General features: G+C 38.4%; 1 protein-coding gene across 1 annotated transcript; it reads left to right on the top strand.

Moving 5' to 3' along the window:
* Positions 1-1,470: 1,470 nt before the first annotated feature.
* ndufs4 (NADH:ubiquinone oxidoreductase subunit S4) lies at positions 1,471-26,313 on the top strand. Its single transcript, XM_015382568.1, has 5 exons — positions 1,471-1,586; positions 6,411-6,489; positions 24,288-24,460; positions 24,588-24,661; positions 26,109-26,313. The coding sequence occupies exons 1-5, from the start codon at positions 1,504-1,506 to the stop codon at positions 26,210-26,212; spliced, it is 513 nt and encodes a 170-aa protein (XP_015238054.1). The 5' UTR covers positions 1,471-1,503; the 3' UTR covers positions 26,213-26,313.

The raw sequence follows: 26,313 nt of genomic DNA, 5'->3' as shown, positions 1-26,313 counted from the left end.
GTGTAAAAAAAAAAACTTGCTTGTTCTGTCAAATCTCTATCACAGATGTTTTTGTCACATAAACGTAAATGCATGTTTAGGCTGCTTGTTTATTTATTGGGTACATATATATATATAAAATGTACTGTACATACATACATGTTTTGTTTTTTTTGGTTTACAGCTATGATATCTGACCAAAGGGGTTCTCTCACTGGTTTGATCATTACAATTGTCACAGAAATGAAATGGAATAGAAAAAAAGAGAGCCATTTGTGTTTTTTCACTCACATTTAGATTATTTTCATTGTGGCTTCTCTTGTTTAATTATGTTTTTTTTTTAAACCTTAAAGCGTTCTTCCACCGCATTCATGTCGTCTCAGCATTGAAGCCTAGGTAAGACTCTAGGCGATACTTGATCACTCCAGAAACAATGTGCCATTAACATTTTCAAACTGTCTTCTTGCCAACATACTCCGTATTGGTCTCACAGAGCTACAGAGGGATTCCTTTCCTACAGTATTCTTCTCTATATCAGACTCCTTTACAGTATTTGTTTTCCTTCTTTTTTTTTCTCTGACTGCATTTTTTATTTTAAAATATCACAAGAGAAATACAAAATTCTGTTATAATTATATATAGTTTTGTATTTTATGTAAATGTCATATGTACATACAAAGTTTGATGGTATTTGTACAGATATGAAGAGTGAAATAATAAAATCTTTTCCTTATATATTTTTTTCTGAGTTTTTTGTATTTATTTATCAGCAACATGTGACCATTCAATTTCTAAAAAGGGTCAACATAAACATCTAACTGGGGCTTGGATAATAGCATGAACCGATAAGAAAATTGCTTTTTTTTTTTTTGGTTGTTTATATCATCCTAAAAGTCACTTTTAACAAAATGTTAAAATTTCCTATGTTTTAAAATCGTCGACAGCTTACAAAGCTTGTCATTTAAGTTAAAATCTGAAAAATTGTATTGTATGCATTGCAAATTGCAAAAATACTAAATATCATGCAGTATAGCAGAAATAAAAAAAAGATTTCCATTAAAATGTATTAAGAATATTTTGTGCAAGCTTAATGAACTATGATTATTAAAAAAGTTAAGCAAAACTATTTCTTCAACATCAAAGATACTGTATCTTCAAGTTTTAACAGCTAAATTTTCTTTGTTGACAAATACCTAGCTTTGTATGTTCTGTAAAAGTAGATTTAGGCCTAGTTATGTCACTTTGTTTTGGTAATAGATGAATTTCCTAAATTGCAAAAGGTGAAGGCACACCTTATTGGACAGAAATACAATAAATAAGACAACTACTTAAATGCATTTTATTTTAGTTTATATTAGAAAATGATGTTCCTGGAAATTGTTTTCGGAATCCTGGTTTTTAAAAATCGATTACAAATTCATTTATAGCAAAAGAAAAAGAAAAAAAAAAAAGAAATGATCTCACCCTCTCACTCTTGGTTTACTGGTCTTTCGTGGCCACCGTACTTAATTGTTGCCTACAATCATGGCGTCCTCAATGTCACTTTTTGCTTTAGGTCGTCTGTCTGCGAGCAATGTAGCCTCCAGGGTTCTCCTGAACCCCTTCAGGTAACTTAATATTGATTATTTTGTATTGTTTTGCGTATCTGTTAATGTGTTTTGATTTTTGTTTCAAATGTTTAGCTCAGAGACAGAAAACCCGTCGAGGCCGATCGACCCTCTTCGTCCTAGGTTAGAAAAACAGCTACGAAAGGAGAAAATTTATTTGAAAGAAAACAAAATAAATAATGGAGGTCGTGATAATTATTTTTCATTAAATTTACCTCAACAATCTTTAACGCCTCCCTCACTTTGTTGTTACATGCTCCTTAATTTTAGATAACTGCCGTTGTTTTTATGGAAACGGTGCCAGTTAGCTTATTAGCTAAAGCTACATCAGTTTACAGATTAGTTTAAGAGCCAAGCATTTAGCTGCTACACACAGAACAAATAACACCATTAATGATTAGCGGTACACATTGAACTTATCTTTAATTAGACCCGTTATGTTCCAGACTGGGGTTTACAAATAAGTCTTCTTTATTTTTAAGGAAGCTAGATACTGGAAGCTGAACAGCACTGAGCGTGTATTATCGGACATAATTAAATATATGTACCGGCATTTGTCACATTAGACTGCGTTATAATTAGTTATAAGTATAATTTGACTTGTTTGGGTGAAAATGTTAATTACCTTTATGCATCATATAGTGACGGAGCGTGTCTGAATGTGTTTACCAGGTGTAATTTATGGATTAGCAGTTGATCAGTTGAAAGTATTTGTCTCTCTTTGAGTGACAGGGAAAACATCTGACATATAGTCTGATATTTACATGTTTGAGGCAGTGGGGGTAAAATGCTGTGAACTGTTTTGATTTTGTTTACTGATATGTTTAGACTTTAATTACGATCTGATAGAATGATTTGGTTCTGATAGAAATTATGACCTAAGGCAGGGGTAACCAATTAAAAATCAGCAGGGGCCGAATAAAGAAAATCATCAACCAGTAAAGGTCCAGAGACAGTTTTAGTTATCTGTTACTTTAAACAGAATTTAATGCTGAAATAAAATGAGCTGTTTGTGCATCCATGTTATACATTGAATTTGTAAATTAAAAAATTGAAAAATAGAACATTTTAAAATCTTAAGTGTTTTTTGAGGTAGAGAACAACAATCTTTCAGTTTGGTATATAGACAATTTCCTGATTCACATGTTTTATAAAACACCTTAAATAGCCGTTTATTTTCTTTCTTTTTTCTATCTTAATGAGAGCAGTAAGCTTTATGCTGCCCTGCAAGGCTTCAAACCTGGGCTTGAATGGAGACAAAGCCATTCTCAAGCACACATCAATGTGCTCATTTTGAGTCTGGATCAATATTAATTTTTGATTAGCTTCATGGTGGAGAATCCTGCTTCACAACAGCAGGTTGAGCCAAACATAATCTAAATGTTCAGGCTCCACTCCGGCCAGGTCAAGATCCGCTATTGCAATCGCACCAAACAGGAAAAAGAACAGTGAGAAGATCCGGTTTGTCGAATTAAAATATAGTAACAACAGATCAGTAACTACAAATTAGAGCAAATTCTTATATACTTTAAAAAGCTAACACCGTTTATCTCAAAGATTGGATGAAAACTATTGGTACTTCAACAGACCAGGAAGCAGATTTCTCATCTCCATCAGAAACCGCACATATGCTGGATGCTGATGGAGATTTTTTTTTTTTTATTAAGCCTTCATTTCTGCATGTTTTTCTCCCACAAATTTAATGATAATGTTGGGCATGCTCTCCTCGAGTTCCGAGAATAAGTTGGAGCGCAGCAATACAGGAGGAACAGCGGAGGCTGTAGGCTTTGCTTTGCGCAGGAGGTCTGGAGCTCTGCAGGGCAGAGCGGAGCTTTTGGGGTCAAAGGAGAAGCAGATAGCATGCGGTAATTTATAAATGTTTTAAATCAAGTTGTGTCCGAATTAGCCAGCAGGTCGTTCCAGATCCGGAGCCTGGTCCGCTTATCCCTGACCTCTGACCTAAGGTATTAGTTGAGCTTGAAAAATTAGGTATCAATGACTGTAATGATTTTACAAACAGCATCAACGAGCAAAGTCGTTTTTTTCCCCTCCATTTTTAAGTACTACTTTTATATCTTTAAGCACGTTTACATTATTTTCTTTAGATTTTTCTCTGATTTCTGAAGTGGATCTCAATACGCTGTACTTGTGAAACCGTCATGAGAATCACTTGATCTATGGCTTAGATTATGTTTCACAAATCTTAAAATGTATGCAACAGATCTATACACCCCTGTTTCAAAGGTATAGTTTGGGGATCTGCACTGTTTTTTTTTTTTTTTTATCTTAATGTGAATTATAATGTAAAACTTGGTTGTTGGGGAAAAAAACAAAAACAAAAAAATGAATAAATGTTGTTGAATAAGCGTGAACCATAAGCTTTTGAAGCACCCTTCCATTATTTCTGTTTTGAAGCATTTTTGTGTTGAAGTCTATCACAATGGTACATTTTCTTTGCCAAAATGCTGCATATTTGTCACATTGTGAGAACATATCCAGGGTGTAGCCCTCTATATACCCCATTTACACTACCCTTTTGAAACTGTGCCAAGATCAGTCCCACAACGATAACTAAGATAACTGTTGAGTGTGTATGGCACGCAAAACTGAACCAGAGTGTGTCAGACAACCGAACCGTGCTAAACTGGTTCTAGTTCATCAGTAGAGATCGACGGGGTTCAGTTGTGGCTCAGTTCTCAGATAACAGCAGACCGCGTCATCTCCTTACAGTCAGCCTCCGTAATCATAAAATTTCAGACATTCATAAAAATGCTAGCCTCGCTACCGTGCCACATGATTTCTAATGATAATTTTGCTTAGCACTGTGATGAACCTCAATGTCTGTCATTGTTTCCTGATTCTTTAACACCTGATTAGACTATCTTTTGTCGTATCCACTCCTCAAAAGCCGGCTGTCAAGTAAATTCCCCAAAGGCTGCCTTCTTCACCTGACTCGCCGCAAACAACGAAATTACAATCACAATTATAACCAAAATCTTAAGGGTGCCGCCATGTTGATTTGCTTGATTCCCTCTAGAGAGCAGTAATACTGTAGGTCGTCACCTGGAGGTGAGGAACCATGCTAACGTGATGTGTAAACGGTCATAAGGAACCGAGCTTGGCACTGTTGTCTGATACAAGCGTAGTGTATATGGGGCTGTAGATTAGTGTCAGAGTTGGGTGTTTTTAGACCATTCCTGAACCCGAACTGTCATCTTTTGAAGCAAACTTGCTTTTTTCTTATTTTAATGTGTTTTGGTGTTCTTGTCCAGCTTGTCAATCAATTAGCTTGTCTGCTAACAAAGTCACATACAGACAGCTATTTAACATACATGCAGCTCTTGTCTCTCAAACAGGCAGATTTCTTTGTGTTGAAGGGAAGGTTGTATTTTGTCTTCCTTCAGGCAGATTATTGGCAAAAGATGGCAAGAAAAACTTGGATCTCTTAGGAGATAAGGCTGTATCTTTAATACCAGGTACCTGGGTTCAATTCTTGGTTGCGTGAGGTAGAGCATCCACCATGAAAACTCTCCCACTTATGTGTGTAATTTGTAATGAATTGCTGTGGCAGTACCTGAATCAGAGAGCCACCAGAATCATCACCACATGACAAATCTCTAACGTTCACTTCTACAAGAATACGTTAATTGCAAATGTTCCCAATATTTTTTCTTTATTTATAAATGTGTGGGCTGCTCTTAAATGGGTTGCACAGTGGAGATGACGGCAGTCCGCCAGCTCTATTACAGACTGGTAAAGTGTTTCAGTCATACTCAGTTATTGCTTTAATGTCAACAAATGTATGTTTGTCCACAGAAAAAAAGCTAATCCCACTTGTGCGATATAGGGCTGAATGATTTTTTTTCTAAAAATTTATATTGTAATTATCATTTAGTTTTAATTTTCCTTAGTACATATAGAGAGTTCATTGTTTTCATGACCTTAAACCCTGCTTGTCCAGAGTCCATTGTCCCAGGACTTTAGTGTTACTATTGTGTGAGCAAAGTGCTTTGGATCTGCATGCTAGCTGCTCATCTCTAGTCCCATATGTGTAGCAGCAAGCTCACCTTAGGTGTAGAAGCACCACCTAAAGAGCTGGAGCCAGAAAATCAGCATCTCACTCACTGTTAAATTTAACATGGCCAAAATTGAGTGCATCTGTGATTTAAAAAACAAAAAGTTTTGTAAAATTGCAATCAATTTCCCAAACCTAGTGCCAAATCTAATGTGCAGTAAAAAAAATCTTTAAAGAATCTTTGGCTATCTGATTATTAATCGAGGAATTGAAAAAATAATGGACAGATTAATCGTTTTGCAACATAATCCATACTTACAGCCCTAGTAAAAATCAAGAGCTAACAGTCGCTGCCGTTGTGAGTTTCATTAAGCGCAGTATGGCTTTCACATTTTTTAATGTGCACAGTATTTATACAAATTGTCTTGGTCATATTTTGACATTTGGGACGTTACCCAGAATGTGCTCTTGCTTGGCTGAATAGCGATGGCCATCCGCCGCTTAGTGTCAGGATGCGGCTGCACTTTGACAAAGAGCTCCACAGTCCCCTCCAGCCAGTCATCTACAGCCAACATTAAGCACGTCCAGTCATTAGGATGAGAGCGAGGCTCTGCCAGGGATTCACCAGACAGAACTAATAGGTGGTAGTGGTGGTGGGGGGTGTTCCTTCCTTTTTACTGTACCCTCACCCTGCCATCTCCTCCAAGGCTGTCAGTGGCTGCAGAATGCCACTGGTTTTTGTAATTCCCTGCTTTGTTGTGCACCATTGAGTGAAATGTATATTCAATTTTTTATTTTATTTTTTCCAGGTCTGCAAGCACATCAGCATCGAGGTTGGCAGAGAAAGCTGGGCAAGACACGCAACTTATTACGGTTGATGAGAAATTGGTAAGGATCCCTCCTGTTCAACAGGACAAATAGCTGCTGATTTTTGTTTTTTTTTCTGTTGCTGTTTTTTGTGTGATCTGCCGTCTACCAATTATTCTCTTGGTAAACAGTTGGAAAGTCTCTTAATCAGGGGACAGTAGGCTTTTACAACAATTCGCTAGCAGATTTCGTCAGTGGTGTGCTCGCTCAGCGCTCACATCATTACTTCTGAAACTGCTCCACTTGTTGTTACAACTGCTGAATAGTTTACTGAAAGGAATTTAGGCAGCGATTCAGCATATTTGCAGCAATAAAGCTCAAATTAGGTTAAGGTTCATATAAAAGGGGGAAAAATGTAGTTGGTAGAACAACAATAAAAACAAAAAATTCATATTCATTTCCTGATTCCAGTGTGTTCTTTACTATCAAATCTATGCCTATATTCTGTCTTTTCATTACGGTCCAGTGGGGATTAAAGTTGGTCATAAAAACATTGCTGTTATTTTACATTTTATATTATTACGCTGATGCACGAAGAGGGAGAGAAATATTTGTAGGACACGTTATGTAGCGCTGTCTCCAGCATGCTTTACCCGGGGTTATTAATGACTGAATATCGGCTTTGATCATCATTAACTGTATCACCCAATGTGTGAACTGAACTTTATTCTTTCACAGGTCAAACAGAGTGTTAGATGGATGACAGGCCAGCAAATAAATGGCCTCTTTGAGCCACACTTATTGCCTTGGGCATATTTTCACAAACCAAACGAGAGGCCAGAGTTATGTCCTATGAAGACATATTTGTCCTTGAGCTTAAATGAAATTGGTTTTAACAATTTCCACTGTGTGTATGGCAGTGTTGTTTTTTAAGAATCATTGATTTTACATTCGATTATATTTTCTTTTTTGGGGGTTCATGCTTTCAAATCAGCAAACACACTTTAATATGAGGCAAACATAACTTGAGTAACAGGGGTTATATTACTTTAACTGACTGTCCTGCGTACTTAGCGTTTGCAGTTTACATTAAATTTCTGAGCTTAATTTTTAGCTGTGAAAGATTGAATAAGCACTGGAATGGATGAAAAACTGCTTGGTTAACTAGAATTACGCAGAACTGATGTTTAACATGCTCCTTCCCTTGTTAAAATAGCTTACCAGTCTTCCATCCACCAGCCACGCTAATTTGGTGTTCAGACTATTTATTTGTAGCTTCCTTTGACTTAATGTGATTTAGAATTAGAACACCATGTGTATCCATGGGAAGTCATTGTTTCATGTGTAACCTGCAAAGTTGTAAATGTTTAGATTGGTATTTGACCTCAGTTTGGCATTTGACTTGTTATACACTTGTATCCACTTAATCTATTTCGTTTTAGAGTTTTATCTGCTGCACATTTAACCGATGAGGTGAAAATTCCACGGTAGGTAAAGGATTCCTGAGGGACGGCTGTAAATTAGGATTTTATAGCCTAAGTGTTGTGAGTTTTGGCCTGTAATTTTACATGCTATATACTTAAAGTAAAGCAAATGACTTCAACACTCCATTTGCAGCCCTGGATGTGATTTTTATGTGGTCTGTGACAGATTTAAGAATGATGCAGATTTGGGCTTCTAGAACAGCCAGGCAGATACAGTTGGACTTCATTCAGCGTTGAATTACAGATTTTCACTCAGAAAATACAAGCCCTTTTAAAATGAGACATATAGAGGATTGCTAATAGTTTTCATCTTTTATTAAGCACATATTTTACTAAATATCTAAAGGTTCCTTGAGTTCCCACCAACCCGCCTATATACCAATCACATTTGGAAGGTTGCTTGCCAGGATATAAGACCTTTTCTATTGTGTCAAATAGTTCTTTCCTGGCCTGCTGGAGTACAATTCTTAATTATTTTTACATAGAGAATCTAGGCGAGAATTGTTTTTTTAATATTCAGAGTTGTTTTATGAAGCATGTCACTTACACAGCAGTCTACTTATAGTAAATCAGAATGTACAGGTGAAAACTAGAGAGTTTATTCTTTACATGGAGCCCAGAACTTTATTTTTACTCCATATGGCTCAAGAGCTATAAAGGTTTGAATTTGGAGAGGGCTTTTTAGGCATTTTCAGCTGAAAATCCTGGTAATGGTATTTTCATTTGATATTGGATGTGGCCTCAGATATTTAGCCATCTTACTCAAAAGTAGACTTTAGGAGCTTAAGCCTTTTAGGAGGCTACAGATGGCAAGTATCTTCCATAGAGTGGACCTCTTCAAGGCTGAGAAAATAGAAAACAGTTGAGAAATTATGAATAAGACTGTTCAGTGTGTCCAGTTAATCATGAGGCAACATTTTAAGAGGGTAATTTTACTGTCTTTGTTTCCAGAACAGCCTAAGAATTGAAATAGACCTCTGTCAGGGAGTATTTGAGCACAGTGTGCAGAGGGATGTGTAACAGAGACCTATGGAGGGACAGCAGCTATCGCAGTCTCTTCTTCTCTGTGGATGTCATTGCTAAAGTTGAAAGTTATGTAGATTGATCAGAAGAGCTTATCTAAAAGACAAAGATTTCATTTTATACTCTAGAAGAGTAAACATCCTCATCAATACTTGGAATATGATCGAATCGTCTCGTGTTTTTACAAGTGGTTCAATTAAGAACATTTGGATATTTTTAATTTCCAGTGATGCATGAAGAAAAAGCTCTTATGCAAAGTGCATTAATTGGTTTATTGGGATCTCTTTGATGTAATTTAAAAAATGTGCATTTACCAGCTGCCTATGTTGTTTCTTCATAGATGTCGTTTCTGAGTTCAGCCTAAGTAGAGATAAAGGCGTGTTTGAAGAGGCCAAGGTTAGCGGTGCACCTACTGTTCACAACAGGGCGCTACAAGTTAGTGGTTTCTTAATAAAACACGAGGGATATGGAAGATAAGTGCAAACAACAGCACTTTGGAAGAATGAAGGAGTCTGTTTTAGACTTTTTTTCTCTTTTTCTTGAAGGGGCAGGGGGCGGTGTGGGCAGCGTCGGTGTGCTTTTGTCCCAAAGTAAAGCTGGCCATACTGGCAGACAAACCTTTGGCTGGGCGGAGTGTCTGTCTCGGTCCTCTCAGTAGGGGCCGCTGAGAAGACCAGCAGAGACAAGAAAAAGGGCCTCCAAAAAACAGGGAGGGATTTTAAAGAAAAGAAGTTTGCATGGAAAATAAGTTCGTGAGACACTGAAAACTCGATTTGGGGGGAGGAGGAGAAAAAAAATAGACAGTGGCCACCTCAGTGTTGTTGGTCACAGAGCTCCCTTTGTGGCGTGTTGTTGCTGGTGGCGGCGGGAAGTACTCTAATGCTCACCCAGACGGGCCAAAAAGAGAGGCCCTCAGCTGTTTACAGTCCAGTGGTCTCAGTCTCACATGGAACAGGGGCGCTCTTCCTGGTGCACCTCAGCACGCTAGCCGTTCATCAGGCAGTCGATGGGTGAAAATTGCTTTCTGGTTAGACAGATAGGCAAACAGATCTCGACCTTTTGAGGGGTTATATTGGGTGAGGATGCTCCCTCTCATAACAAGCCTGAGGAGAAAGTGGTGTTCTGTAGAACTTTGATTAGCTGAGGCTGCATTTTTGGCCAGGCCAAGTGATACTGACTGTTTCCGTCTTTGATGCTCTGTTATCTTGATCTTTTTTCTCATCTCAAAAAATTCAACCCGTTAAAGGAGCCGACATCTCTACAGATTCTCCCCCTCTCTATTACACACAAATATAGGATGTGAAGGACAAAAACATCCATCTCTTTCTGAATCCAGACAGATTTATTGGAAAATATCCCTCATTGCTGGCTGCTGTAAAAAACATTACATAACAATCAAAGCATCTAAAATCAAGGATTATAAATGGCTTTCTAAAGGTCTTCACTCTCTTTGGACTTTATGTTGGGACATTGTTTTCAATTTGCCTTTTTATAAAAAAACTAATATTGTGATGTGAAATTAAAAGACGGCTCCGGCTCAGACAAATTAGATAGAGAACATCTGTGAGCATCTGGTTTTAGATCATGCTTTTGATTCTCAACTAGCATAAGATCATGATTTGGACTAGACCGTAAAGTGCAGATATACCTCTGGCTACGAGCTTACAGTTATTGAAGCTCAGTTTAAGATGAGGGGAGCTTAAGTGCCACCTTTTTGGTGGCCGTTATACTACTATATATATTTTAAATATTTAATTATCCAAGGTTGGGCTGGAACAATTAATCGTATTGATCGTGATTAATCGATTATTGAAATAAACATCAACTAATTTAGTAATCGATTTTATTGTTAACTGGAGTATAAAGACTTGAAAACATTGCTTTAGCTAACAAGGCAACCCACTTTTAGCAGAAACTATAGCAACGTTATAAAAAAAATATATATATATATATATATCACTATTTTGCATTTAAGATTAAAAACACTTTTTATTCTGTCGGTATGCTCTAACCATTAAGTTTTTGTTTCAATTGGTTTAATTCTGTAAAAAATCTTCTTTAAGTAGCTTTAACTATGTGATTATACATTTTTTTGACATTGGTCTTGAATAAATTAAAATGTTCTATTTTGTCTCAAATTTAAGGAGCCATACTCTTCCTTTGTTTTCCTGCTATATAATTATAGCACATGTGGATATAAAGAATCATTTATATCCATTGAAAAAACATATTTTCTTAGCTTTTTAATTGCATTAGTCAAATAGGTTTTTCTCCTGTGTTTGTAAAAATGTGAAGTTTGCTTTTATTACCAACAAAATTTTTGCGTCATTGTCTGAAATCCTGAATCCACTGCAAACAAAAAGGACCTGCGTGATGGAGTACCTCTGCCCTGAGCAGTTCGCAGGAGCGCCCGGGCCGACGCGCCTTTGTTTGTAATTACTGTTTGATTAAGCATGCTGGGCAGCTCCCAGGGTCCGGCTGGCCGGCCACTGATACACAGCTTTACAGGGAATGCCTGTGACCTCGGTCAATTAGAGTCAGCTCCTTTTTGCTTTAACGCTCCGGCCCCCTTCTGCAGAAACAGCCACTACAGCTGCCTCAATAAGCAGCGCCTCGTCCCCCCGCCTACGGACAAGTGTCCCACCACAGGCAGAGTCGCTCCCTCTCTCTACATAAAGACAACACCATAATCTTAAAGTGCTTGTGAAGCGTTGTTATAGAGTTCTCTAAATGCTCTGGGCTTTTACGAGAAGGAGGTAGACAGTTATTAGGCTGCAAGGAATGGAAGGAGGAGGAGGAAAGAAGATTGGGAGGGGGGTGTAGATTGGCAGGGCCATTTGATTCTTGGCATGTTGTTTATTTAAGGCAAAGTTCTTGGTTTCTAGTTGATCTTAGTGCACACCTCTTGCCTTGCAGTTGGCTCAACATCTGGGCACAAGATGTGAGGTTTCACTGGAGCAAAGTGGTTGACTCAAAAGGCTTGTTGTTGGTTCTTTTTAAAGGCCTAAATTGGAATCAGATTGAAGGACTCTGTGCTTGTCAGTCTGCATATATCTTGACTGACAGGGTTTCTCATCTAGCAGGATTTTAATTGGCCTGAAAATGGAGTTGACTGGGAGTTTTGGTTTACTTCTTGTTTTTCAAAACCTCAAATCTGGAATATGAAACTCATTCCTGGAAAGATCTGCTAATAAATAACAGAGAAACTTTTACTTGTGTGTGAGCCTTCTATGTTCAAATCCCTCCTTATTTCATTATTTGTAAATAGATGAGTAAAAGCCGTCCATATGCTGCAGGAGCTTTGCTTGCATCCTGGTGACGGTCCTGGTTATCCCAGCATGTGAATAGGGGTAGCAACAGCACTTTGAAGTCTACAGTACAGAGGTGAACACTTTCAGATTCAGTCTACTCTTGCAGACAGGGTGACCTACCATGGAGCAGATCACATTCACTACCCCCCACCCCCCTCTTTTTACCCACCGTCCTCTTCCCCCCTTCCCTCCCTCCTTTACACACAGCAACTTAAGTGTCTGTTTTGTCTGGTTGAACCTCTCATACGGCGCATTTATCCAAAAGTGTGTGTATGTATGTGTGTGGAGAGGGGGGGGGGCTTCCAGCTCAAGTTTAGAGCAGAGTGGCTCAGAGGATGTTAGTCTTTGAAGAGTGCCAGACAAGAGGCTTTATAATGCATCATTCAGTAAACGGTATTTCCTTTATTGACGCGCTCTACTATTGAGAACAAGCCTCCAGGAGGACTCTTCAGCTGTGTCAGTGCAGGCCTCTTTTAGAAGGCGTCTGGTCGTGTTTGCAGATTGGAAATGAATTATGTCTGCCGCTTCTCTTTGCCTGCGTTTTCGTTGCTTTCGTAGTTTTAGAGGCAACCTCTTTCAAGACCCTGTTTGTTCCCTCTCATCTTTAACAAAATCTGACAAAGGTTCCAAAAATGTGTTCTGATGTTTGCTTCATGAGTAAGAAGATAAACAACTAAATGAGTAACAGAAAGCGATGGATCACAGCCATAATGCATGAGTCAAATGATTGTTGCACCATTTTAGAGGAGCAGGTAAGGTTAAAGCTACAGTGTGTAACTTTTAGCGACATCTAGCGGTCAGACTGCAGACCGCAGCAACATGAACATCTCCCCCCCCCCGCTTCTCCCCCCCAACAGTACGGCGAGCGTTACGGGACAAAATGTCTTCCACGACGTCCGCATCACCTACCTTCTCAAGTGATGAGGTTTGTTTACATAGATAATTTTACAGATAGTATTTCATTAGTCTGTTTAGGGTATAGATTTCATGTAGACTTAAGATAATAAATATACCCGTTATTTTTTCTACATCGTTGTGACGTTTTGGTGATCTCGCAATCGCTAGTTAGTTGGCTCTGCGCTGCCGTAGCGCAAAGATGTCTGCCTCCATGGCTGCGAGACCCGCTCCTATGTAATTATAAATAACGAATTCTAAGGCAACGCAAATATTAAGGTTAAGAGGCTGAGCTCTTAGATGATGATAAATAACATAGTTATGTATAATATGTTACATTTCTGACTGTATATCCCTGTAATTATTACACACTGTAGCTTTAAGTGTTTGATCATTTCTGATCAAACATATTTGGCACACGGTCTGATATCGGTAAGCTGGCTAAATGGGGAACAGGTCATCTTATCAATATCATGCTGGCAAAGGAACAAAACAATAGGGCTTGTATTCATCTATGCAGTAATAGTAATGTAGGATACCAAACAACGTTCTAGAGATTTTTTTCCACCACCAACATGTGACGGTACGCTTCTGATCAACTGGCTGAAAACACTTACAGTCTTGACTTGGAAATCAAAGAAGCATCACCCATCAGTTAAACAGCCCATCCGTCTTATAAGGTATAATATTATCAGCAAAAAGATCTTTAGAGCTACTAAACTAGCAGGAGTTATTGTTGAAGGATTTTTGCCAAAAATCCAAATCGCAGTTATTTTTAACCAATATTGCGATATTATATATGTGATATGTTTTACTCCAGGGTTTTGTTTTCCTGACCTCTACAGCTTACTTGTCCAGAGTCCATTGTTGCAAGACTTTACTGTGACCTTTGCATTAAAAAGTTCTCACTTCTACTATAATGCCGCCTCAGCCTTTCTCTTCCATTGTATGTGGTAGTAAACCTACTTAAAGTGTACTACTGCCACCTAAAGGGCTGGAGCGAGACATTGATTGTCACTTGTTAAAGAAAATGTGACTAAAATCAAGTGCTTTTTGAAAATTGGGTTTTATAAATGAATTGCCCAGCCCTAGCAGGAGTTAATTCATTCTATTCACTTCAGCTGATAATTTCCAAATAACATCATTATTATCCCAATAACATTTCAATAACTACAAGCCCTTGTGCTATATTATTTTATCAGCCACACAAATAAGTATTTAACTCTTTGCTTTAACAAAAGCAAAAAGACGATATGGTTTTGTTTAAAACTGTAGATTAAAATGTTATATTTTTACGTAAGGTGTGAAGACCCATGCATATGACTTATAATAACAATACTAAACCTTGCTGCCACACACCTGATTCAAATGAATGAGTGATTAAAAGATTTCTGCAGCACCTGACAGCTGAGGTCCTGCTGTAATTTGAATCAGGTGTGCTGCAACATGCAAATAAAAATGGCAACCAAGTCAGATATCCTAAACATGTCCATATAAAAAACACAGAAATTATAGTTTTTCGTATTTTATTTTTAAATCCCTTTTAAGTAAGCTGTTCCCTATACATTGTAGAAAATAATTATTTGAACATGCTGCTATTTTTCAAGTTCTCCCACTTAGAAATCATGGAGGAGTCTAAAATTGTCATCGTAGGTGCTTGTGAAATGTGAAAGACATAATCTGAAAGAAAACAAAATCCAGAAATCACAACATATTAATTTTTTAACTATTTATTAGTATGATACAGCTGCAAATAAATATTTGAACACCTGTCTATGAGCTAGAATTCTGACCCTTAAAGACCTGTTAGTCTGCCTTCAAAATGTCCAACTCCAGTCCATTTATTATCCTAAATTAGATGCACCTGTTTGAGGTCGTTAGCTGCATAAAGACACCTGTCCACCCCATACAACCAGTAACAATCCAACTACTAACATGGACAAGACCAAAGAGCTGTCCAAAGACACTAGAGACAAAATTGTACACCTCCACAAGGCTGGAAAGGGCCTCAGGGAAAATGCTTCATTCAAGATCTCCCCTCGTGGGGCCTCAATGATCCTAAGAAAGGTGAGAAATCAGCCCAGAACTACATGGGAGGACCTGGTCAATGACCTGAAAAGAGCTGGGACCACCGTTTCCAAGGTTACTGGTTGGTAATACACTAAGATGTCATGGTTTTAAATTATTCATGGTACGGAAGCTCCTCCTGCTTAAACCAGCATATGTCAAGGCTAGGTTAAGTTAACCAGTGAGCATTTGGATGATCCAGAGGAATCATGGGAGAAAATCATGTGGTCAGATGAGACCAAAATAGAATTTTTTTGGTCATAATTCAACTAACTGTGTTTGGAGCAAGAAGAATGATGAGTACCACCCTAAGTAGACCATCCCTACTGTGAAGCATGGGGGTGGTAGCATCATGCTTTGGGGGTGTTTTTCTTCACATGGGCTACACTGTATTAAGGAGACGATGACTGAATTTTGGGGAACCGCCTCCTTCCCTCAGCATTAAAGATGGGTCAAGGCTGTCCAACAGGACAATGACACGAAGCACACTGCCAGGATAACTGAGGAGGGGCTCTGGAAGGAGATTCTGGAGGAGAATCTTTGGAGGGAACTCTGTATTTCTCAACGACAGCCCAGAAACCTGACTGATCTAGAGAAGATTTTTGTGGATGAGTGCGCCAAAATCCCTCCTGCAGTGTGTGTAAACCTGGTGAAAAACTACAGGAAAGGTTTGACCTCTTAAATTGCAAACAGTGGCTACTGCACCAAATATTAACATTTATATTCTCAGGTGTTCAAATACTTATTTGCTGCTGTATCATACAAATAATCATACATTTTGATTTCTGAATTTTTATTTTTAGATTATGTCTCTCAGTGGACATTCCCCTAGGATGATAATTTCAGACACCTCCATGATTTTTAAGCGGGAGAACTTGCAAAATAGCAGGGTGTTAAAATACTTATTTTCCTGACTGTTGCATTAAGATATCCCCACAAGCTAATAGACTTGCCTTTGTCCAACACTTTCTTGAACGACCTTTCCTCTTGTCCTTCCTCCGATTCTCTCTAGTATGTGTAATGTGAGATCCGAGATGACCCTCCAGCCAGCTGCTTTCTGTTCTCCAGCATTGGATCACTCCCACACATGAGCAAGCAACATAATATTTTGTTTCTGTTAGACGCACCCCGCTCCTATGTCCAATCAGTAAATTGGCATGCTTTCTGCTCTTCAAAGACATCTGAAGGTGGGAACCGGCAGAGGCCGATGAGTGAGTCTCTCGGTCTGGGCTGCACGGTGTGGGGTTAAGGGTGATCTGTTCGGGCTTTCAGCACATGCTGACTCGACGTCATTCCACTCAGTTGACCTAAAGGCTGCTGAGCTGCGGTTATGGCGTACAGGTGTTCGTCCTGTGAAAGGCTCTGACTTGGTAGTGTTGTCACTCTTGTACTAGATCCACAGAAATGTAGAGGTGGAAGCAGATATGTTAGGTGTGAGCAGGTGCTTTTTTTGTTTCTATACAGGATGACTGGTTAACGATGTGTGTTCTCTTTTGAAGCTATCAGTATAGGATCTGGATAAATAAATATGGAAAATAAAATAGTGTTAGAAAATATTTTGAGTTTCCAGAGGCATACTGATATTAAGGTATACCACCATTTTTCACTGTTACTGTTTGAAAACAATTAAAATATTGGACCATGCACTTTTTAATGGTTTAAAGTCCTCTAATATGTAATCCTTCAGTAATCTGAGTTGTGGGATATATGGAGCAGAGGGGAACACCACATTGCTCATTTTTTTTCTCCTGTTCCTGTGCACTAACAGTTAGCTGGCTTAAAAACAATGCAAACCCATTTTCACTGCAAAATTTGGCTGTCAGAATATAGCAAATATTACAGACATTGATGTATGCATGCTAACACTTGATTCAGAAATACAGTATCCTAAATGGTATGAAATGAAATAAATAATAAACTGTTTTTGTAACACAAGAAAGGTATCATTCTACTTTTTTTAGATAAAGACAGTTAAACTATTAAATACAGTTCAAATTCAAATATTTGTGTAAATACATGAACAATAACTGGTAGTTAAACTTGATTTTATTAAACAGCAAGAATCTTCTACCAACCCATGCTTGTTTTGTAGACATTACTTGCTTAATTATATTACCTTATTTTTCACACTATAAGGATGCCTTTCATTTTCTCCAAAGACGACAGTGGACAGTATGTGGATTTATTCTGTTTGTGCTCACTGACCTCAATGTTTATTTAGTATGTGTTAATGGGTATTTAGTCCTTATACTGGTGAAGATTCTGTCATCCAGGTCATGGTCATTCCCAAAAACTTAAGAAATAATCCACTGGACTTTGTTTTGAAGTTTAAAGACGTTTTACTTCCCATCAAGGAAGCTTTTTTCAATGCAAAATGTCAGAATTAGCGCTCAGTTCGAGGCTTTATAGAATGCCCCTTTATAGAAGGCTTGTTTTATTTTATTCTTTTTTAACAAACTACATAACTGTTAAAGACTTTGTTGGAGGTTAATCCCGTTCAGAATTGGACAAAAAATGCGAATTAGTGCCTGATGATTAGAAACCAAGGTCAGAGTCATGGTAATTTATAATCTCCTGAACACTCAGGATACTAAAATCCAGGCATGCTAGGTTTTTAAAAGTGAAAGGTGGAGTTTAAACTGAGCAATAAAACTCTTTTATAGAATAGCCAAGCAACTATTTATCTTGTCTTGGTTGGAAGACCTCTTAGCTGTAACCCTAATCTTTAGCTGCTGCCAAAGATCCTCTATCAGAAGCCAGGACTATAGCATGTTTAATACAAAACACTGATATTAATTCCAGTGCGAAGAAATATAAAGGTGGGGAGACTAACATGATAGTAAAAAACTGTAAACCTAAATCTGGAAACTATGAAATAAAAAAGAAAAGGAAAAACTCACGGTAAAGTTGGAGAGTTTGAGATTGTTTGGGGTTTTAAAATGGAAAAATCTAAGCAGCCATGCTAAAGTTAAGGCTTTCCTCTCAAACACTTCCAAAAGTCATATCTGATTGTCCACTTCCTCTCCCATTTTCATAAGTTTTATTGTTGGCAAACTGCTTCCAGGGCTGAATTACATTTGCTGTCTTGGCGAAGCTCGGTCGCTTACAGAAAAGCATGACACAGCACAGAAAATCTCTTCCTTCTTTTGGACCGGCCTGCAAATGATATAGCAGGAACTATGGAGACCATGCTTTAGATCACTAAGAGGGAAAAGGCTGGGTTTAATATCCTTTTGTATAAACTGTGGGAAGTGATCTGCAGGAAACGTGGATTTTCACCTGCAGATCATCTGAAACTGACCAGATGTGTTAAACGATATGAGGGTAACAATGGCTGGAAGATTACTTAGAGAAACGGACAGCAGCCGGCCTATGTACTCGGCTCCTTAGCAGGGTGGATATTAAAAATGTTTTTTAATTGTTTATTTTCTTGAACTGGACACTTAAACCTGCTAATGGTTATGCCGGTGATTGGAAGTCTGGTAGAGCACAGGCTTATTTTAATCTCTCATTAATAAGAATCAAGGAGGAGTAATGAGTTCTACCTCAGCTCAAATAGAAGACATCAATTCTGCAGACAGGTTTGTCCTCCTTATTGTTTAGGTGGCTCCATGCAGGCATTCCTACTTTTTACTTTTTCACCTGAACACCACACTTGTGCTGTTTGAGATTCTGTGCCCTGTAGCTTAAAAAAAAAAGACCACCTTTGCAAGAACGTTAGAGGTAACGTCACCTAACCCCATTTTCAGACAAACTCTGACTTCCTGTAAACACACAGTACCTGAATTTTCCATGCCTACTTTCCTCCTTTTGGACTTTTTCAGCCTCATTCTTGTTCTAGTTCTCATGTCTGCATTAAATAACAGAAGTAGAATGAGGCCCTGGCTTTAGCAACGGACAAATGAGCTCACATTGATGCTGCAAAACCGTTAGTATTTTCTGCTTGAGTTGCTTGACTTTGTTGTGCAGAGAACTGTTCTTTTCATTGGGATATGTGAAGTGAACATAGTTCAAGCAGTATGAAAAAAGCCCCTAATATCAGTACTAATAAGACTGAGTAATAGTTCTGCATGGTATGTCAAACTGAAAAATTCTTGGAGTGAATTTCTGAGCTGTAGCCATAATATAGCTGCTCATCAGTCACCTGAGGATCTGCGGTTTCCCAGCGAATAATGTTCCAAAGTCGGTACTCCTGTAGAGCTGACACTTAGAAGGCTCTAAGGGCATATCAAGGACTTCTGATGTCTGATTTATGTTTTTTTATATATAAAATTAAAAAGCTGTCTTGAGATGCATGAGGAACTTGTTGCATCCATCATTCAGTGAATGGTATAGTCTTTTAAATGAATGTTCTCCTTGGTTCTGCTAAGAGTCCCCTGATGCAACTCTAAACTTTACCAAAATGATACAGTTTCCAATTAGGAGTTTTCTCCCTCTGACATTTTCATTAGAAATAAAGGACACTGTATAAAGCATATTCCATCATTCACAGATGATCCTCTTTCTTATTTTGTTAAAAGTGGAAATCCAAATGTTTTTTTTTTCCCCATCTGATTTTTTTCAGTCTGATTACAGTTTTTCATCTCTGCTTCCTGTGTTGGGTATTTTGATTTGATTCTTTTTTTGAAGGAGAATAGCCCCTTAGCTCTCTCTGCCTTTAGATTTAGTTTGTCCAAAAACAGAAAACCAAGTGGGCTTTCTTGGACTTTCACGTGGGGGAAGGAGATGATGAGAAAAAATCCCGACTGTTGCTTTCCAAGCTTTTGATGAGGACTGTAATGCAGCTTCAGTTTTATTGAGCAACATAAGGATTTGATTGTCTCTGAAAACTTCAGCTGATTAGATTTAATCGTCCCTCGTGAGTCCTACAGGTGTCTGGTTTAGCATTTAGCACCTATGGTTGAAAATTTCCAAGAGCTTAGAGCTCATTATTATTATTAACATCCTTCTTTCTAACAGCTTTTCTTTGCTCCAGACTAAAGTACTTTGGGATCTCTTTGTTTATACAAAAATGCTCAGCCCCAGGTCTCTGTTGGAGTATTAGGGGTACCAGCTTTCAGCAGTCTGGTGGGCCCAGCAGAGCAGCCCCACAGCGACAGGCTCCTACTCGCTTTTATTTGGCACGTAGCCAGAAGGTGTCAGAAATATTGACACGCTTTCACGTGACGAAGACTTTGCCAGCCAATCCCCCCGACCTTCCTTAAAGCCCGGCTTTCTGTCTGCCCAGCCAGGTATTGTAGGGCCCCGTTAAGGCCCTCTGAATAGTGTCAAACTTGATAGTTCTCATTTTGCTTCCTGTACATGGCAGAAGAAAAAGTGCCCACCGTGTGGGTTTTCCTTTGTGACGACCCTTTCTAGTCCTCATGGGAACACACCACATTCCAGCCACAACCCCCCAACAACCCCACCCTCTTTGTGAATCCGGGCATTGTGGGTGAGCCTGTTATGCCGATAACCCTCCTACCTCTCGGGTGTAACGATGGAAAATGTTCGTATAAGTCTAGAGTTGTGCTTCTGCATGCAAAGCCAGATAATAAGCAGAAGGTTTGCAGTGATTTGGCAGAGTTCTTGTTTTTGGCTGGGTTTGTGTGTAGATTTCCTCCCTATGATATGATTTAAAGTCTGCTACATCTGGACAAATTACCACACCAGTGTACCATGCATGGGCCCCATGTGTCAGTTATGGTTTATGTAACTACATACGCGGAACCATAGTTTGACCTGCTAATCCCAGAGGCATCATTTCTAGTGTGGCTCAAAGACCGATTTTCATGCATCCAGCCACCAGAACTGAGTCGACCCCCCAAAAAATTATAAAAATGATAAAAAATTCACAAAAAGAGTCTGATTTCTAATTTCAGATATAATTTACTTTGTGTTGAAATGCATAGATGGTTAAGTTGAGGTTTGTCTCTCTTTTCTATGTTTGAATCCCCCGAAAATCTAAGAACTAAATTCGAGATGCATTTTAAATCACCAAGCTGGTGAAAAAAAAACAACTCAAATTTCTGCTGCTATGCAACCCTATGTTGTTAGTTATTGTGTCATGAACCATTACCCCCTCTGGGTGAGGAGAACATGTTTTCCTCCTCTTTGTGACAAGAAGGAATTGTTAAGGTTAAGTAGATGGGGCAGCCGGAAATAATTACCAAGCACTTGTGAAGTCCAGCCACCCCAATCCCTCCTCCTTTTGTCCGTCCTTTTCCTTTCATTTTAACAATCTTTTCAATGTGCAGATCTTGTTTATGATTAAATTCAGGCTGTACTTCCCTCTAAGCACAGCAAAAAGACGGTCCACTGAAACAAGCTGTAGTTTTGCGGTTAGACCTGTAATTTAGCGGGCTTAAATGCCAATCGGAGGCTCCTTGGCTAGGAGAAAGGCGGGCTTTTGTGTGGAGTTCACGGAAAATGACCCCCTCTCTACAAATCAACTGGCAGATGACAGACAATGATGAAAATTAGATTCTTTGAAGTTGTAATGGCTATTGAAATGTGTAAAATTCTTGCAATGAAAGGAGAACCTCCTGGAAAGGCCTCAGTCTTTGGGTGGCTGCTGCCGGCGTGCTGGGAGGTTCGTCTGTGTTTTGTTGCCGACTTCCCAGTGCTTGTTTGCTAATTCCCTGAAGGATTGGCCAAGATCTTTGATAGGAGCCTAAAAGGGGCTCCCAGGTCCCACCGACTCCAACTGTCACACTGTCGTACTTTGCTTTGGCCTAGTCCAAAACATCTGGTAGGCTAAGCTGCAGTTGCACCTCTGTGCCATAGAGAGTAAGAAGATAAATAGGCCTATGTGACCAAACTTAAATTTCCAAACATTAATTTAGACAAATATACATACTTATATGTGTAACAGTGGTAAATGGCCTATATTTATTCAGAGCTTTTCAAGTCAGGGGACTCCGAAGCAGTTTCATATCCACACACTGATTGTGGCAAGCTACATTGTAGCCCCAGCTGCCCTGGGGCACACTGCTGTGAAGAGTGAAGCAGGACATCCCGACTCAAACGGAGCTGAAGAACTCTGACATTTTTCTAACACTACAGATTTACATGTGTAGAAAAGCTTTCACTTTTATTTGAATTATTGTGCAGCTCCTTTTTATGATGTCTGCCTCATATAAATGACAACATGCACTCTGTCCATCAGCCAATAATTTTTACTTTGAATTATTTTATTTTATTTTATTTTATTTTTGCTTACTCCAGATGCATGAGTCCAAATGCAGCTCGACGTTAGTCAATTTAAATGAAGCAAAAGCCGATGAGGTTTACTAACTCTGTCTGTGAACCTGAACGAAATAACCTGCAGATGTTCTTCCAGTGAAACTGAATAAAAATCAGGAGGAGAAAACACATTTTGTCAGGATTGTTTTGTGCAGTCAAATCAGAACTGAATCATATTATTGCCCTGGAAGAATGTATAAGATGAGGCCTACAGACATTTTCTGAAGCGCTTTTCATCTGCTCGTTCCATTTTTGGAACCTAATGAGGAACCTAAAAGTGACATTAATGCTGAAGTGTAACGGGTTCCAATCTAAAATTGTGCGCATAGGAAATAATAAAGAAAACCTAAAGTAATGTGTGTAAGGTTAACTTCTACTTTTAAATATTTTACACCATATCAAAACAAAATCTTTTGATATTTAATTGAAACTGAATTAACCCAGAATGTGTGTAAAGAAAATCTATCAACTGGAACCCGTGAATTTGGTAGAAAACATTTAGGTAAAGGGCAGGAACATTTGGCCGATTGATCTCACATCTTGTTTTGTTTCCATGATTTTGTTTTCCTGCTTTAAAAACCTTCTCAAATCAACAGATGGAGAGAAACTAATGGTAAATCTTTACAAGCCCAAAAAGAGGACGGATAAAACTCTGGCAGGTCAAAACATCGGATTCAAAAGAAGAAATGTCCAAAAAGAAAAAAAAAAAAAAAAAAACATAATTCCAGAAAGACAATAAAAGTTAAATCCACACTTTTTGTTTGCTTTATGGCTCTTATAAAATATGTTTATAGCGATTTATTGTTTTTCATCGCTCCTGTTATTTAAAGTGGAAATGATTCTCTCCGGTCTGAAGATGGACAAAAAAATATAAAATATGAAACAGTTGAGTGCAAATTTCCATCTCTACGGCCAAGCGATTTTTTTTTTTTTTTTTCCTGACATCAAGACAAAGTTTTAAGGGTCTTAAATTCAGGATTGCCTCCAGGTGACCTCCTGGACTGACAGGTTTTTGGCATTATTGTCTCTGCTTTTTAGGAAAAACAAAACAAAACTAAGTAACCAAGACGACAAAAAAAAAAGTCTGCCTCTGACGATGCTTTCATTTTTTTAAGGGAGAAATCTGCTCTTTTATCTGATGTAATAACTACTTCCTCTGCATGGTGCGGTGGATCGCAAACTCAACTTCATTCATCAAATTTGATTCCTAATTTCTGGTTCCGCCTTTTACTGGATATTGTCTCCATCCCAGACCACAGACTCTTATGATCCAGGATTTCTGAGATTACAGACACAGCTGTAGGTGCTGAAATCACATGTTGTCTGTCTTTTTCGGTAAAAGTCAACAGCTGAAATAAAATGAATTTATCTGTTTTGAATAAAAATGATGTATAAGAATTAAACAAAGAGATAGTTGTGGTTTCGGTTCAATTTATAACTTAGCCATTGTTTTTTGGTGGTCATGTTTTGGGGCACAAATCAACTCTTCTCCTCCATAAAAATCTCTGCGGGAAGTTTGTCTGTAATCGAGATTTATGTGAGATCTACCAAGGAAACCAAAATGTGAATGTAGAACGCCCAACACTCAGATCATAATGGCGAAGATTTCTTTATGGACCGACAGGAACAGTATCTCAGCCAGAAAATAACCAAGCTTTTTTATTAGACGTTATCATCACTTCATGCGTTTCTCTAAGAAGGTACAGCTATTGCCTTTCTGCAAATCTTAAAGTGACCAAATTCAGCAAACATTTATAATTTATTGGATTGTTTTCAACAAAACCCCTAAAGATGATTCTTCATTTTTAAGTTTCTGTCAGAAGTTTGCATTTCGTCATCATCTTTTTACATATTTTTTTTTCTTCTGGTCCCTCAGGACATAACTACTCTGACCGGGGTCCCAGAAGAGCACATCAAAACTCGTAAGGTCCACATCTTTGTCCCCGCCAAAACCTCCATGCAGTCTGGCATCAACAGTACCAAGAAATGGAAGATGGACTTCGACACCAGAGAGCGGTGGGAGAATCCGCTGATGGGCTGGGCCTCAACGTAAGTACAACATTCCCCATCCTGCATCGGTCAAATCAACACTGAACAATTGGGACGTTCATTTTTTTCCTGTAACGTTTCTGTCCACTGGGGAGTTTTCAGCCGCTTTAATCTGTGTGTGTTTTAGGGCCGATCCTCTGTCCAACATGATGCTCACGTTCTCCTCTAAAGAAGATGCCATTGCTTTTGCTGAGAAAAACGGTAAGATGTATCAATTAAGAAGGAGGGGAAAAAAAAGGCTGTCGGGTTAATGGGAGTTTATATGTAGCTTTGGTTTATAGAGAGATTTTGGTTAAAGAACTAAAACCATCATGATCAGCTTCATTTTAGTTTTCTCTTTGGTCTTTTTTTTCCAAATAGAATAGAATAGAATACAACTATATTGTCATCACAATGTCAAAAGTACAAAGCAACGAAATGTAGTTTTCATCTATGCAGAAGTGCTATACGGGATATAAATATTTATATCCCGTATAGCACAGAAACTATGTATGTATGGACTATAAATGGTGTATATTAACAGAGAGTAGTTCTAAGAGGCTAAAAAATAAAGAAAACCTAAAGTACCTAAAGTGTCTAACCCCCCCCAACTTTTCTTTTTTTAATCAATTTATGTACATTAAGTCTGTAAACTAGTATTCCAAACTGGTCTCTATTTACTGCATCTAAATAATTGTTCCTCAGTTGTATATCTCACTTATCAAGCTGCTAATCATTCAATGTGCACACTTGATATTTGAGATCTCACTATAAATTTATAGTTCCATGTTCTCAAGTCTTTCATACAATAGCCTAATAAGCTTCTGAAAATCCCACAGTGAAGGAAGGGTATAAGGAAGATGGATGCAGCTGATTTGAATCAAATCATACTGATGTTGCAACGGCCTAGTCAAAGTCCGGATCTATATTCAGTTTAAAACCTGTAATAACACTCGAACGTTGTTATTCACAAATGTTCTCCAGTATATCTTAGCTGAACTTGAGTTTTGCCAAAGAGGAATTCGATCAAGCTGTTAAAATTATTCTAAAGATATTTCACAGAGGGTCTGAAAATAAATACATGCCACACTTCTGATATTTGTTACAAAAAAATAAGAAATATGTTTGGATCCACCTCACAATGATGCTTTTGCATATTCTTTTTCATAAAATCCGAGAAACGTTTTTTGCAACGTAAAATGCAACATGTGAACTCGTATAACATGATATGCATGATATGGAGTCTTTGCATCTCAGCTGATTCAGTGTAATAAATCCAGAGATTAGAAAGGCGGTTGTAATACATCACCTGTTATACTCCACAATACAAAGCCAAAGCCTGCGAACAACTGAGGCACAAAAGAGAAAAGTTTGGAATGATTCAATCTGAGCTGAGCAGGCAGTTAAACATGAGTGATGTGTTTTCTGTCTAGCAGCAGTCAAGTTGACTCTGACTCAGAGAACCAAACCATCTGGGGAAGTTTGTTTGAAACCAAGCAAAGGAAACTGGCTTCTTCTGTTTATTGCACCAAGAAAACGATTAGAGACGTTCCGACTACACACAGCCAGTTGATGTCCGCAGAACACCTCATCGTGGCTGGAATTCATCCCGAGTGAAAAAGCAGGACGCTCTCACCCCTCATTACTTACTCTCATGTTTGCTCTTCAGGTTGGAGCTACGAAGTGACAGAGAAGAGGACCTCAAAGCCCCGCGTAAAATCCTACGGAGCAAACTTCTCCTGGGACAAGAGAACCCGGAGGACCGCAAAGTAAACCGAAGGCCCATCTGTTTGCTGTCTTGCTGCAGACTTGTATCTTTCTTGTCAATAAACGCATAATTATATATAAGAAAACCAAACAATTGGGTCATGATT

This window comes from Cyprinodon variegatus, unplaced genomic scaffold, assembly GCF_000732505.1.
Source record: "Cyprinodon variegatus isolate N-32 unplaced genomic scaffold, C_variegatus-1.0 Scaffold260, whole genome shotgun sequence".
NCBI lineage: Eukaryota > Metazoa > Chordata > Actinopteri > Cyprinodontiformes > Cyprinodontidae > Cyprinodon > Cyprinodon variegatus.
This window is presented reverse-complemented; position numbering and strand designations above follow the sequence as displayed.